General features: G+C 45.9%; 1 protein-coding gene across 1 annotated transcript in view; it reads left to right on the top strand.

The window, feature by feature from the left end:
- Positions 1-14,416, top strand: part of magi3a (membrane associated guanylate kinase, WW and PDZ domain containing 3a) — a 116,921-nt gene that overhangs the window by 80,084 nt on the left and 22,421 nt on the right. Inside the window, exons 3-5 of the mRNA XM_080015603.1 lie at positions 3,116-3,235; positions 10,852-11,058; positions 13,475-13,643. Coding sequence (XP_079871729.1) covers positions 3,116-3,235; positions 10,852-11,058; positions 13,475-13,643 — 496 coding nt within the window. The remainder of the gene's footprint in view (positions 1-3,115; positions 3,236-10,851; positions 11,059-13,474; positions 13,644-14,416) is intronic.

The raw sequence follows: 14,416 nt of genomic DNA on the forward strand, positions 1-14,416 counted from the left end.
CATGAGACTCTCTTCCTTTGAACACGGTGAATGAAAAAATACGATTACATCCGCTCCCAGTAACTCAATTCAATTCCAATATGTAGTCAGTATCACGTTCAGTTTCTCACGTTTATAACAAAACCAAATTTCATGAAAATGAGAATCAAGCGGGTTACAGTCGAGTTTGTAGGGAAGTCTGCATCTCTCAATACACTTGGTATTTGGCGGCATTGGCCGTATCCACATCTCATTCTCGACATGTCGTAAAGTAGAAGCAACAAAGCGCGACGTGCTGAAACCAATCACTGCGCTTCAGAGTAACACACAGCAGGCAGGGAATTATCACTTTAAAAAGTAACAGCGGCAGTAAAACTGTATTTCACCATGACAGTTAAATTCAGCAATTAATCCGCGGTTCACATGTGAGCCGAACAGTGGGGGGGGCGATCTGTACGGATCACGGATCATCTACATTCCGTTACACCATGAGTTTGGAGCACCGCCATGTTTTAATGAAATATATATATATTTGTCGCATGAGTAGGTATCGCGATTTTTTTTGTCCCACCCCTGGTATATACTCTACATGAAACAATTATACCGAATTACATACTATTACATACATACTTAGCTTTGTTACGTGGCTGCATGTGCAGTGTGGAGCCTCATCTCTGGAACGTCTCTCCTCGTGGGAGGGTACTGCCGGTGGAGGAAGGTCTGTGAGGAGGAGGAGGATTTGGGGAAGTAAAATCTTTCATATTTTAGTATTTTCTCTTGAGATATGAAGAACCACCTTGAATATCCCTATTGGCATTAAGAGGAGCATGCACTGTCAAACTGAATTCACATTTTCATTAATATCACCTTTGCCACTTTATTTGAGATTTGTGGGGGAGGACCATACTGTATCTCGCATGGCTAGAAGCTCGGTGCCCGGTATTGTAATCTGTAATGTCATTTGAAGTGACTTTGTGGAAGTACTTCACTGACATTGCCTTTGTGACAGAACCTGTCGTGGATTTTTCACAGATTGTTCCCTAACTGGGCAAATTTGGTCTACAACTTTCTTCAGTTCACAACACTTCCATGTCCGACGACGCTTTTCCTTTGCTGCGGTAAACTCTTGGATATGGACACTCAAGGCTGTACGAAAGATTCTCTAACCACAGTTTCCTTTGTTCCATAAATAAAAGCCATTGCATACATGGGTGAACAATCATTACGTATTCAACACACACACACGTGTAAGTTAAATGCTACTGTATAGAATCGGTTCTATCCATGCATGCTGCGAGCGCCTACATAAACTAAAATGCCATCAGGGTTTAGTAGGCCTCAAGTTGACCAAGCCAACATTTCATCTTCCCTCCACTGCACGCCATTTTACTGTATGTGCCTCCATGATGAGAGGCAATAGTGATGGTCGTAGTCACAATTATTACGTAACGCCTGATATCATGTCAGAAATGTCACAGGGGATGCAAAGTTGGTGCATTTTATCAATTAACGGTCCACCTTAAGCGGTGTGTCCCAGTGTTCAATGTCACTAAATGTCTTCTTCATAAGGTGGATGTTCATTATTCAATGGTTACAGGCTTCAACTATGATAAAATGGGTTAAATGACTGATACTATATGTGTCCAAATATGTGTTCGCTCAGATGTCAATCGGTGATCCATCATTTTGGTTTGCTGGAATTTTTATGGAAATATGTAATGCCAATACATACCTTTTTTTTTTTTTTTCCACAAGATGGGTATTATTACACTGTTACAGGCTTATACAATGATAGTGGCATGAAATGAACAAAAAAAGCAATGAATCCATGAATTATTTGTGTGATAACCGCCAGCTAAAATGTCATTGTGACTGCCTGATTCATTCATTATATTCTCATTCATTATATTCTAAAATCTCAAAAGTGTTCGTGGCCCAGATCTGACCCAAAGTAATACGGGAGCCAAACATTGCGTTCTCAGAGGACGTTTATTTTAACAATTATATGCATTCTCATACAAACAGTGCAGTAGGGGTAAAACAAAAAAAGAGGTAGGTTAAAAATAATCTTATATCTATGGAGACAGAAATACGGCGTCGGGAAAGGCAGCAGAAATCGCACAGCTCAGTTGGACAGATCGGGATTTGCGTTCTCGGTGCCCACACATGACGTTTCGAGGACTTTCTTCTTGCCCTGATACCCCTTAGGTTTATTATCAAAAAATTCAAGCGGCTTGGACATGTCCTGTTGGTGTTTTCTCTTCGAGGTGACGGCGCAGTTCACATGGCTTCAGAGCTTCGCTTGATAAAATCTCAGAACACACCACGCACAGCGGCAACGGTTCGTCTTCCGTGCCTGTCCAAATAAATCCCAATGATAAATATTCAGCGCGATACTTTCATCCGAACCTTTATCTTTTGTTTGACAGACGGGACTGTCCCGCCTGTCCACCTTTCCCTTTCAGTGTGCCTGATGCTAGCCAACCATCCATTTTGATTATCACCGCAAGTTCAGAAATGTACAGGTGCACGCCGATTGTGGTCCGGCTTGGACGTGGTACGCCCTAACATAAGTTCCTATCTATCAGTGATGACACATTTTTGAAGGTTTTAAAGAAAAAATACCTTGGAAGGATTTTTTTTTAAATTTGTTTTACATTTAAAAATGTTTTTGGAATAATCTTTTTTTTTTTCGTCTTTTTTTCAATAAAATCGATGTGTTTTGGCGGCCGACTTGCATTACCCCTGCGGCCCATAGTTTGGGAATCACTGTTCTACTGTAAAATGTGGCACCAAACTTCCAATCTATTATTGTCATTACCGTAACATAAGATTTGTCCGCTCCCGAGTCCAGCTTCCAAAGGGCCCGATGGACCTGTTTTCTTCCCATCTTTAAAATTTGTGTAATGCATTTGTTGCTGTGGGAGCCGAGCTCCTATCGACTATTCATGATGTGTTTGTGTTTGGACTGGACTCCGGTCCCGGCGGGTGTGTTGGAGAGCACCGCATCCCGGGGGGCTCTCGCCATCAGCGAGCACCGGGCCCTGTGTGTATGTGCGTGTGCGTGTGCGCGTGTGCGTGTGCGTGCGTGCGTACGTGTTACTCATTCCCCTTCTCGCCGTGTTACCCCGGACAGGTACCACTCGGCAGCCCAGGGAGGGGGAGGTTCCCGGAGTGGACTATAATTTCATCAGCGTGGGGGAGTTCCGGGTGCTCGAGGAGAGCGGACTGCTGCTGGAGAGCGGCACCTACGACGGTACGTGTCCAACCCTACACATCGTACACAACATAAATAAAACATTGTACACAACATAACACATTATATACAACCCAACATAACACCTTTTACACAACATAACATACTGTATACAATAAATCCAAATTTGGACAATTGTCATTGCCATGACAATTGTATGAAACGCCTTTTGTCCTCCACAACGAACAGGAAGAGTTGTCGCTTTCACAGACTTGTGCATGTAGATGGAGGACTTTTCAGGAAAGTGGTACAAGTATGTACAGGCGAGAAATACTTCCAAGAGAATGTCGAATATACACATAAGCAATCCCTGTAGTTATTTTATTGTTTTCAACTCAGCCGTGGTCAGAGGTTTATAGGAGACCCCTGATCGGGGCTGTCACCTAGAACCCGTCAGCGGGGACAGACCCTTTCCCTCCCAGGATGAATAGTGAATCCTCAGAGGTCTGCTCTGCCCTGCCTCCTGCTTAATGTACCGCCACCGCTGGGTTTACCGATGGCACGGCTTCCAGTAGCTCTCAAGAAGTTGATTATTAATGCTCAGGGTTTTCGACCTCGGAGGCCCCGCCAGGAAATTGCGAGTAAAAAAAAAAAGAGACTCACACTCACATATACTGAAAGAGAGGGAAGTGAAGAGGGGAATTGAACACAAAAGTGAATGATCTCCTGGTTCTAAGGCCGATCATCAACTTGGGTTTTTATATCCTTTGCGGCTCTGTAACTCTACGACGGGGAGCTTATACAGCCGGGGCCCTTTTCCGCTGTGTGGTTGGTTGATTCCAAACATAAACCTTCGCTGTAGCGCCTGCTGTCGTGACTAATCTCCCAGACCTGTGGACCGCATCAGCTCAGATCTGCAGCCGCAGTTAATCTGTCACTAAGACAGACACTCACACTCGCTAATCCGCCGGAGCCAGTTGGTGAAACAAAGAGTGTTTCATACGTTTGTTATCGTATCTCGTCAAAATAATAGAACGTTATTTCAGAAGACACGGATCAGGCAAATACTTAACCAGGCGTAGAGGAGGGGAAGTTTGTGTGTGTGCATGCGTGTGTGCATGTATTCGTGTGTGTGTGTGTATTTTATATTATATCCCTCTGTATTGTTCATCCATTAATTTTCCGACATCCTAAAAGGTGTGCCTGCTGCATTTCAAGCATGTTTTTCGCTGTCTCGAGCGAAGGGGTTTAGAGTTCACCAATTCCAAGGAAGGGTTTGGGGAAAGGAAAAACAACAAAAAAAAACAAGGAGACTTTGTTCGGTTGAACGAGGAGGTCGACGGGATGCGAGAGATACTTGTTACCTTGGCGCCGTGCCCGGACTCCCTGACATTACACCGGCGTATGTGCATGTTTATGCAAGCGGGGCACAACAAATCCTCTGTTATTTGAGCAGACAATAACCTCGATCCAGCAGTCTGCATCATTTATGATAAAGAAGGGATGAGAGAGGGAAAGAGATTTCCAAAAACAAATGCATGGAAAGCGGGTCTTGTACTGGTGAGGTTTGGTCTAAGCATTCCAATGCGTCACAGGGTTCGGTCGGTAGCTTGAGTTTGAGCCGGAGCCTTTTATTTGGCACGCTCTCTGATGCAAGGCATGGATCGTAATGACATCGTAGGCCGAGTCCAAAATAGCCCAAGGCAGTGTTATCAGAGTCTCAATCCAGTGGACTTTATACTCGGGCGCCTGTAATCTATAAGCACAGCAATTTGTTCGCACTGTCAGTGCAGCTGTAAGTGGCAGGGCTGGAGCCGCGCATGCTTCCGCGCTCTGCGAAGGCCTTCTTTATGGACACAGTGTGAGGTTGTTTGGGCACACAAAAAAAAACAAGTCACCTCCCTTGATAATCCTAGATTTCACAAGGGAGGAAAGACAAAAATACCACTTACAACAGTCGCGTCCTTCTTCTCCAGCATTTCCTTCAATTTCCACCTCGATTTCCCTTGCATTTCCAGTGATCTGGGGGTTGGATTGGGTTGGATAGGAGCGGGGCAGTGGGCCAGGGGAGAGTGGGGATGTTGATTTGGGGGGATGGCGGACTGGGGATGGAGGGGAGGAGCGTGGTGAAAGTACAGCAACAGCTGCCTGCTGCTGGAGAGCAGCGGAGCCCAGAAGATTAAGGAACCCAGCGCTTCTCAGGAGCGCTCCAGTGTTCTCACAGGGGCGGGTCGGGGTTGTCAAAACAACGATCCGCACACAAAAAGAAATGGAAACCGAGGAGCTGGATTAACAAAAGGAGGTCGCTCCAATGAAAAATGTTGCAGAAAAATGAACCGTCAGAACAGGAGATGAGAATGGGAGAATGAGATGTACAGCGTTAGTGTATCGCTTTAAGTGCTGTGACTCACAGAGACGTGAGTCCGTTTCTTTCCAGGTTTTATCTGAGGACCAAAGCGTTCTTTTGAAAATTACCGATAGCAATGTAGCCAAGTTATCAAACATATAAAGAGATACGAGTTGTATGACTCCAAACTGAATTATTGATTTTTGGAGTGTGAAACCATGAAAGATGAAAGGAGCATATATTTTTTTTCTCTCCAATCACTAGACTAGTAATGCCTACAGTCCCAAGCATCCCCAGTTACTTACTGTACACACACACAGACACACACAGACACACACGCACACACACACACACATGGATGTGGATGGGGTGGGGGACAGAGCACCAACGTGAGAGCTGTCCACACATTGAGGTTTTCCCCATCAGGTTGTGAGGCATCGGGGGTTTCCTTCTGTTTCAAAGCATGGCCTTTTAGCGGCAGCATATCTCAAGTATCTCATTTACTTAGGCTTCTTTGCAGCCAACCCTACCCTGCATCCCAATTTATACTGGCTTTTTCTGAGCTGTTGCTGAGTTTTATTTAATTCTATTACCTTTTATTTGCAGTTGCACCGTGTTTATATGCTTTTATATGAGTTAATATGCCTTTGCCAGCAGATGCTGCCTCCTCCAGATGGCACAACATTGACATATAAAACAGATGAACAAAGGCAAATCAAACCACCAAACTGTAAAAGTGGGCACACATAAATTCCCAACCAAAAATAGATAGATAGATAGATAGATAGATAGATAGATAGATAGATAGATAGTGCAAAGAATTGATAATAAAAAAATAGGTACTTCATTCATCCCAGGGGGAAATGAAGGTGTCGAAACATAAAATGCATTTTATATGCATATATCTAAATGTATATAATAATAAACATAATAATATAAGTTTAGGGTTAAAGTTAAATTAATGATAAGAAATTAGTAATATTAATAATAAAACAGTATTACGTAGATAATTAAAAATACATGAATAATAGTAAACATAATAAGAACAATTTAGTATTAGTAATACAAAAATAATAATACTAATCCATTTTTCAGATTTTATTCATTCATTCAGACACCGTCTGGCAATCACTGATAAAGATGTATTACAAAAAAGCACCTGAGGATGGAGTGCAGTTACCAAGTAAACCAAGAAGCAGGCATTACGGTGGAGCGATCTGTAGCTTTTTAGAGGGGACGGTACATCGCAACTCTTTTCACTTCGGCGCACTGTCGATGTCTGCAGATTTCTACTTTTGAACCCATCTGCGCCTGTCGTCTCTCCAGCCGTGAAAGTTGACAAAAGAGGAGTGAGATTGAAATGATGTCAGTTGCGAATAATTGCGAACTTTTCTTGCGGTGATGAAAGGACAAAAATGTTTGTCCGATGTAGTGGAATCGATGGGGATACGTTCCAACTTTTGTAAATTTTGCACCGTATGGAAAGACGCCGCCCGGCTATGTGGTCCATTACAATTTCCGACCGCCAACGCACGAGCACAAGACGCAACTGAAACTAATCAGCAAACCAATTATATGTATCTTGTTCTCAGCGGGCAAGCCTCGCAAAGAGGATCATAAACAATCAATTTGAAGTACCGCTTGCGTTCCATCGAGTAATTGGTCGAAGCGCTTTTAAAGTCTAATCATGTGTAAAAAAAAAAAAAACGTTGTTAAACGTTACCTATATCGTCGAGCACGCCAAGTCGGACATCCGTTCAGCTTGTCGCCAGCCTGGGTGAGGAAAATGGCAAAGACATGACGGGTTACAAGTGACGGCTGAAGCGTGCCGCGGCCGCTGTCCCTCCTCCCGACCTCCGAAAAAAGAACCCGCGACAGCAAAAGTTATCATGAATGTTTGATCGACGCTCGTGAATCATACATCGCGGCAGCCACCGACTCCACCGATTAGCATATCCTTGGAGGAAACGGGGAAACAAAATGTGACAATAGTAAATAAATGAAGAATTAAGCGCAGCAAGTCGTTGCTCCTTCCCTGTTTATTTATTTAACGCAGGCTCCCGAAAACGTTCCGTCGCGGACCCCGTCTCTTGCTGGACGGCCTTATGTAATATCCGTCCCTTCCCAGTGCGGTGATGGAGTCACCGGTCACATTAAACAAAGAGTGGAGATGACCCCCCCCCCCCCCCCCCCCCCCATCAGATTAATACTGACAAATTCCATTACGGATCAGCTGCTGCTCGTCATTTAGGCACACGGATGTTATATCATTATGTGGTCTTTCTGGCATTAATCATGGTGTCAGATGTGGGAGTCCCCATCCTTCATCTCCTCCGGTCTAATGAAGTCGTCTTTTGAAAGGAGGTAGGTTGTCTGGAGGCAAGGTCTCCCGGCGGAATCCAGGTGTGGGACATTTTAGTCCTGGCTTGCCAGGTTAGGCGGTCAATATCAATATCATCATCCGGAAAGTATTCACACCCCTTCACCTCCCCCACATTTTGTTATGTTACAGTGCTGCAGAGATGGTTGTCCTTCTGGAAGGTTCTCCCATCTCCACAGCTGGAGCTCTGTCAGAGTGGCCATCGGGTTCATCAAGCCCCCCTCCCCCATTGCTCAGTTTGGCTGGGCAGCCAGCTCTCGGAAGAGTGCTGGTGGTTCCAAAGTTCTTCCATTTACGAATGGTGGAGACCACTGCGCTCTTCGGGACCTTCAGTGCTGCGGAATTTTTTTTGCACCCTTCCCCAGATCTGTGCCTCGATACAATCCTGTCTCGGAGGTCTACAGTTCCTTTGGCTTCATGGCTCGGTTTCTGCTCTGAGATGCACTGTCGACAGTGGGACCTTATAGAGAGGTGTGTGGCTTTCCCAGTCATGTCCAATCAATTGAATTTACTAGAGGTGGACTCCAGTCAAGTTGTAGAAACAGCTCAAGGGTGATCAGTGGAAACAGGATGCTCCTGAGTGTCACAGCAAAGGGTGTGAATACACATGTACATGCGATATTTCAGTTTTTTATTTTTAATAAATTTGCAAAACTTTCTAAAAAGCCTTTTTCGCTTTGTCATTATGGGGTATTGTGTGTAGATTGATGAGGGGGAAAAAAGTAATTTAATCCATTTTGGAATAAGGCTGTAACATAACAAAATGTGGGGAGAGTGAAGGGGTGTGAATACTTTCGGGATGCACTGTATACAAAGCTGTATTTGGAATGGCTTAATGAACTATTCACCCTGAACCGTGTTGGCGTGCCACTTTATTTCACACTGAGAACGTCGTGGGGAGCGCAGGGAGTCGAAGCGGCTTTCGTACTCCCACATCGGCTCGAAAAACTCAAGGGCCCTAGAAGGCTAAACCGACTCCTCCTCGGCCTTCCAGTTTTTATTAGCACTGTACGGTGAATGGAAGTTCTCATGAAGTTATGAGCCCTCATCAAATATGTCTGTATGCCAATCCATCTCAAGTAGTTTTATTACTGGGGACGGCGATCGCTCCATCCCAGGGATCCATTCATCAAGCTCCTCAGCAGTGCATCGAAAATGAATGATGTGCTTTTTGGACCAGGTACTGATACTAATTCACACGGTCCAAAACAAGGAATTGAACACCCGGGACACATTAAGGTGTTCTGTTCAGCAAAGGCTCAGACAAAGTGAGTTTCTAAATGATTAATGACTCATTGAACATGTGGTAGTTACTACTATTTGCACTAAACAGATAGTCTGGTGGCCCATGCCGTGGTGAAGGATGTCATTAGTTTAATACTTCCCATTCTTCCCCTTTTGTAGTGGACATTGATACTAAAATTAGTCTCTATTAAAATCTAGAATTGCACTTAGGCACTTAATTTCCAATACAACCTCATTAATTCAGTTTCATATGTAATGACTGCTGGGGAATAGTTTGCTCGGTCTATCTCCCTCCGTCTTTTTTCTCCCTGCACTTGTTTTTCCTCTATCCTTTAAGCCTCCCTCCGACCTCCTTTTTATTCTATATCGCCGATCTTCCCGCGGACTCCTTTCGCAGCAACCACCCTCCCCCCGGTGTGCGGAAAAACTGTGGAAATTGCATGTTCTCCTATTAAGATGCAGCTCCCCCTCTCTCTCTCTCTCTCTGTCTCTCTCTCGCTCTCTCTCTCTCTCGATCAAGCAGTTTACAGTCTTGCACAAACGCGCCGAAGGACGGCAGCTTCCCATGGAGAAAACAAAACACCAACACAACACTACATCAATATGTATACCTTCCTTCCTTCCTGGGCAATATTTCCTTTCTCCCGCGCTCCATACCTCTTTCAATGTATTAAATCTCCTCCCGAGCTCAGCGGGAGGGAGGGGAAGTAAAGTGGGTCACCTCTCTCTCCCTCTCTCTCTCTTTTACAGTCAAAGGGTAGTGGTGAAGTGCGTTGCGCACACACACACAAACAAACGCCGAGGCCTTGCGAGGTTTTGCCGCCTTGGGCCCGCGGATGACAGAGCGAAAGCAAAAACACGATAAACCTCAAAGGAGGAACCCAGATGGCTGCCATCTTGGCACAATGCCTGTCATCGCGGAGCTCAATGGGGAGTGGGGCGCCACCAGATAAAACGATTCAAAAGTCTGTCCGGATACCTGGCCCTGCGTCCGAATTGACCAAATACGTTCTATATGCTGCTGTACGTGTTGTATTTTCGCAGGCATCGTACGGGCAAACTCTAGTGTGTGAGGAAATAGATCGATGGCCCTACTACTTGGACGTACTACATCGTTAAAGAGCAGCACTTCTTCCTTTTAGCACGTTGGGTTGTCCTGGCAATGCATTGTGGGGTACGCCATCAAAGTATGCAGTGTTTGCCTACTACGATATTTCACAACCTGTAGTACGTCATTCTGGTACTTTTCGCATGCTATTCGATGCATGCTGTGGTTTCAGACATACAAAAAATGTGCAGTCTAGTAAGTCAATTCAGATGCAGCATGGGTTTGGTGAAATGCCCAGGAAATGAGTCATTGATTTTCATTTGCATCTGCATAATGACCATGCGTTAGTGGCATAAATTTAATGCATTCTTGCCCTAACAATGATCAGCTCTTTACATTTTGACTTTTGTGGTTGATGTCTTGTTTCATTGCATTCAGTTGTAAACTTTGTTTCTCCAATTTTAGCTATTTTCATAGTGCATACATTTTGTACATGAGTATGCAGGTTTTCATTCATTATTCATTCGTATTAATTCACTCATTAACAAAAGTCGCACTTACCTGGCAATAGATGACGATCGCCTTGTTGTCCCGATCGCCATCTTAATCTTCATTGTCTTCCTCCCTTTCTTCTTCCTCCCACCCCTCCTGTCCAGGGAACTACTACGGAACTCCGAAGCCGCCCGCTGAGCCCAGCCCCGTGCAGCCGGACCTGGTGGATCAGGTCCTGTTCGACGAGGAGTTTGACACGGAGGTGCAGCGGAAACGCACCACCTCGGTCAGCAAAATGGACCGCAAGGACAGCGCTGCGCCCGAGGAGGAGGAGGAAGAGGAGAAATCCCCCGTTGTCAATGGCTTGACCGGTGAGACACACCCTACTCTGTGTGTATTCAGTGTCTTAAAAAGAAACGTCTTTTCACAACCCAAGCGAAGACATTGCAGTCAATAGTGAATGCAGCTTTGTCAACAGGCTCTTTGCTAATGGTTTGAATCAATTTGGCAAAAACGAAAGCCATAAAATCAATTTAAATGTGCTAAAATACATTTATTTTTACATTCAGTTCTAACAAAAATGAAAAAAGTAGCCCTAAAATGCCCTAAAATTCCATGGGTGTCATGTTTCAGATCCAACATTTCTACATTTTACAGAAAGGCCTTTAAAAAGCCTGATCATGCCCTCCTCTTCATTTTAGCTGGAGTAGATTCTCTACTTTTTCAGACCAGCGGCCCCCTCTGCGCTCTATGTTTTTCTTCACTTTTCATCATTATTTCCCCGCAAACGGACCTCCAAAGGATTAGCAGTTCTGCATGAGAGGTCACCACTAAATAACAGCCCTCCAAAGACATGAAGTAGCCAGAGTCTGAGTCTGAGATCAATGGCAGTGAGAATTCCCCCCGGTCGGAGGGATAGAGTTTGTCCTTGTTTTTATTCCAGCTCAAGGAGATCCTCGCTAACCTAGAGCATAAACAAAGTCAGGAACTAAGCGTTACAGCCAGTGGTCGAATAGCAAACTGTGAGGGGGGAAAAAAGACATACTGATGTCTGCCCGCACACATCGTCTTTGCCACATCCGAGTATTATCTTTAGCTTAACTGTTCACTGTCCTAGCCCATATATTTTAATAATGTACTTCCCAATGTGGAGTTCGGGGACCCCAAGGGTCCTTCAAGAGGTTCCAGGGGGTCCCCAGCAAAAGGATTAATAGTTAATCTTATTTCATTTACAAGATGTCTGCACCAAAAGTGAATAAATGTCCTAAAAATCCTAGTGCCACTGTCACCTCCCTAACTGTGGTACCAGTATGAAGTTCGGACTAGATTCAGATTCAGATTCAGGTCCGTGGCCTAATGTGTATTAAGTTGAGGATATGGAAAAGGTTCAGAATCAGTGGCTTAGAGGATGACATTTCACAAACAACCACATATACTGTGTTTTCACATTAGCCGCCAGTCTGTTATCCAGGGAGTTAAATGCTGAGTATGAACCCGCGGGGAAGTTCCAGCGCCTCAGGCTGGGCTACAGGTCCGGGGCTGGAGGAGAGCACTTGAATAGGAACCCATGCCGTAGAATGAGCTGCTCATGCGTGCTTGCGTGAGAGAGAGGGAGGGATGGAAGACATCATCGGAGAGACGTCTCCGTGGCCTCGGGTGCACGCACCATCGATGTGAGTGTGGAGCCCGGCCAAGGCAAAACACTCAATGTGGAAGGATGTTTACGAGTCGCCCTCTTGCAAAGACCGTTGATCGTTGCTTTGTCAGCGCGTGGATGAATTGGCTTGTGAAGGCGATGACCATTGGGAACGAAGCACCGCCATAGCGGTGGCGCGAGACCCAACGCACCCCGTAGCAGTTCCGTAATGACCGTGCAATACTGCGGACATATTTGTTTTCAATAGCTGATAGCCCTTGCACTATGGGAGCATCCCCATCAGTTTGGTGACATGCAGTACATAACACAAATGCACACTGCAAAATAGTAGGAGCTGCTCTAGCCCAGGGCAGGGTTCTGTGTGTAATGTGATTTTATTTTTTATTTTTTCCTTTTGTTTGTTTGTTACTGTACAACAACAGAAATGTCCTCTGTGCTCCTTGCCCGTGCACGAAATGAACAATCATTCCCTATCGCCGCTGTTCATCCCAAACTGACAGAGGACTCAGAGGACTCTGTGGTGACCGAGTGAGGTCAGAGACATCCAGATAAACCTGCGGAGAAGAGCGCATGCAGATATACACACACAGAAAGACTGGCTAAAAGGGCAGACACATGCACGGCACACACGCACAGAGGCAGCAAGCTTCCTCTGTGATGCTAATAGAGTTGGGACGTGGCGCTCCAGGCCGGGGCTGAAGTGTTGGTCAGCTCTGCTCCTGCCTCCGAGGCGGTTCCCAGTACATCACTGCTGACATGCAAATCCTATGGCACTTGCTGCACTTCCGCCACTGTCTCTCTGTGCACTCTCTCTCTCTTTTTTTTCTGTTTCTCTCTCTTTTTGTTTCTCTCTCTCTCTCTCTCTCTCTCTCTCTCTCTCTCGCTCTCTCTCTTCTGTGAATGTAACTGTCGACCCAATGTGCAGAGACACAGCAGCCCCAGCTCCAGCAGCAGCAGCAGAGCTTCTAGCAGCGAGCCGGAAGAGATGCATGGAGCCCAGCGAAGCTCCAATGGCTGCACGCACTCACCCCCTGTCTCCCTGTCTTTCTTCCACCTCCCGTTCCTCTCCTCCCAACCCCTGCCCGTGTCCGTGTCCCTGCCGGCGTCCTTCTCCCCCTGCCGCCACGCAGAGCACAAGGACAAGGCAGAGTGGCGGAAGACGGTGCCCAGCTACAGCCAGTCGGCGGCGGCCATGGACCCAAGGGCGTGGAGCGCTTCGCCGCGGGACGAGAGCCAGGAGCCGCTGCCCAAGAGCTGGGAGATGGCGTACACCGAGACCGGCATGGTCTACTTCATAGAGTGAGTAAAGCCACGAGCCCCGGTGCCGCCCGGGGCCCCAGCCGCCACATCCTATTTAGATCCCATTACATCAGTCCAAGCTGACGTCATGGGAGGAGGGGGGACTTGTTTGGCCGTCGTTATTTTGTGCCTTGGGAAAATTTCACATTCCGACCAACTCGCCAGGTGTCGGGCTGCCAAGCATCAACGCGGCAACACCTGGCACGGCACCAGTGGTCGGCCATTTTCCCTAAAAAAAAAGTGTATTTCCCACTATTTTGCATTAAAGCTTTGTCTGATTTATTTATTTATAATTTAATATTATATTGATGTGGGGGGATTTTGTCGGTTTGTTGGCCAAAATTGGCGGGCCTCCTTTGTGGCGTAAAAAGCAGACGTCGTTCCCAGGCGCTGCTCCTCGCCGCTAAATCAACAGCTCATGCTGACAGTGGGACAAACAACTGGCTCAATGGAGCTCCCTCCCGCCTCAAAGTCCTGCTCTCCGCTCTATGACTTCTGCAACCATTCTTTTTTTTTTTTTTTTTTTTTGCTCTGCTCGCTTTGTCCCTTTCGCTTGTTATTGCGCTCGCTTTCCTCCGCGCGACCACCCTCCTTGATTAGTTTCCTCTCTTCAGCCCCTCAACTCAAGGGGCTGTGAAAGGATGTTTTTTTTTTCCCCCCGTCATCACTAATGTTTAAAAACTGCACTAATAAGCGGTGGCAGTGGGCAGCGCTTTGTGTTAGCTAAGGGATGGTTAACTATTTTATTTGTCTGTTGGTTGGAACTTGTGGGT

The sequence above is a fragment of the Zeus faber genome, assembly GCF_960531495.2.
Source record: "Zeus faber genome assembly, chromosome: 15".
NCBI classification, from domain to species: Eukaryota; Metazoa; Chordata; class Actinopteri; order Zeiformes; family Zeidae; genus Zeus; species Zeus faber.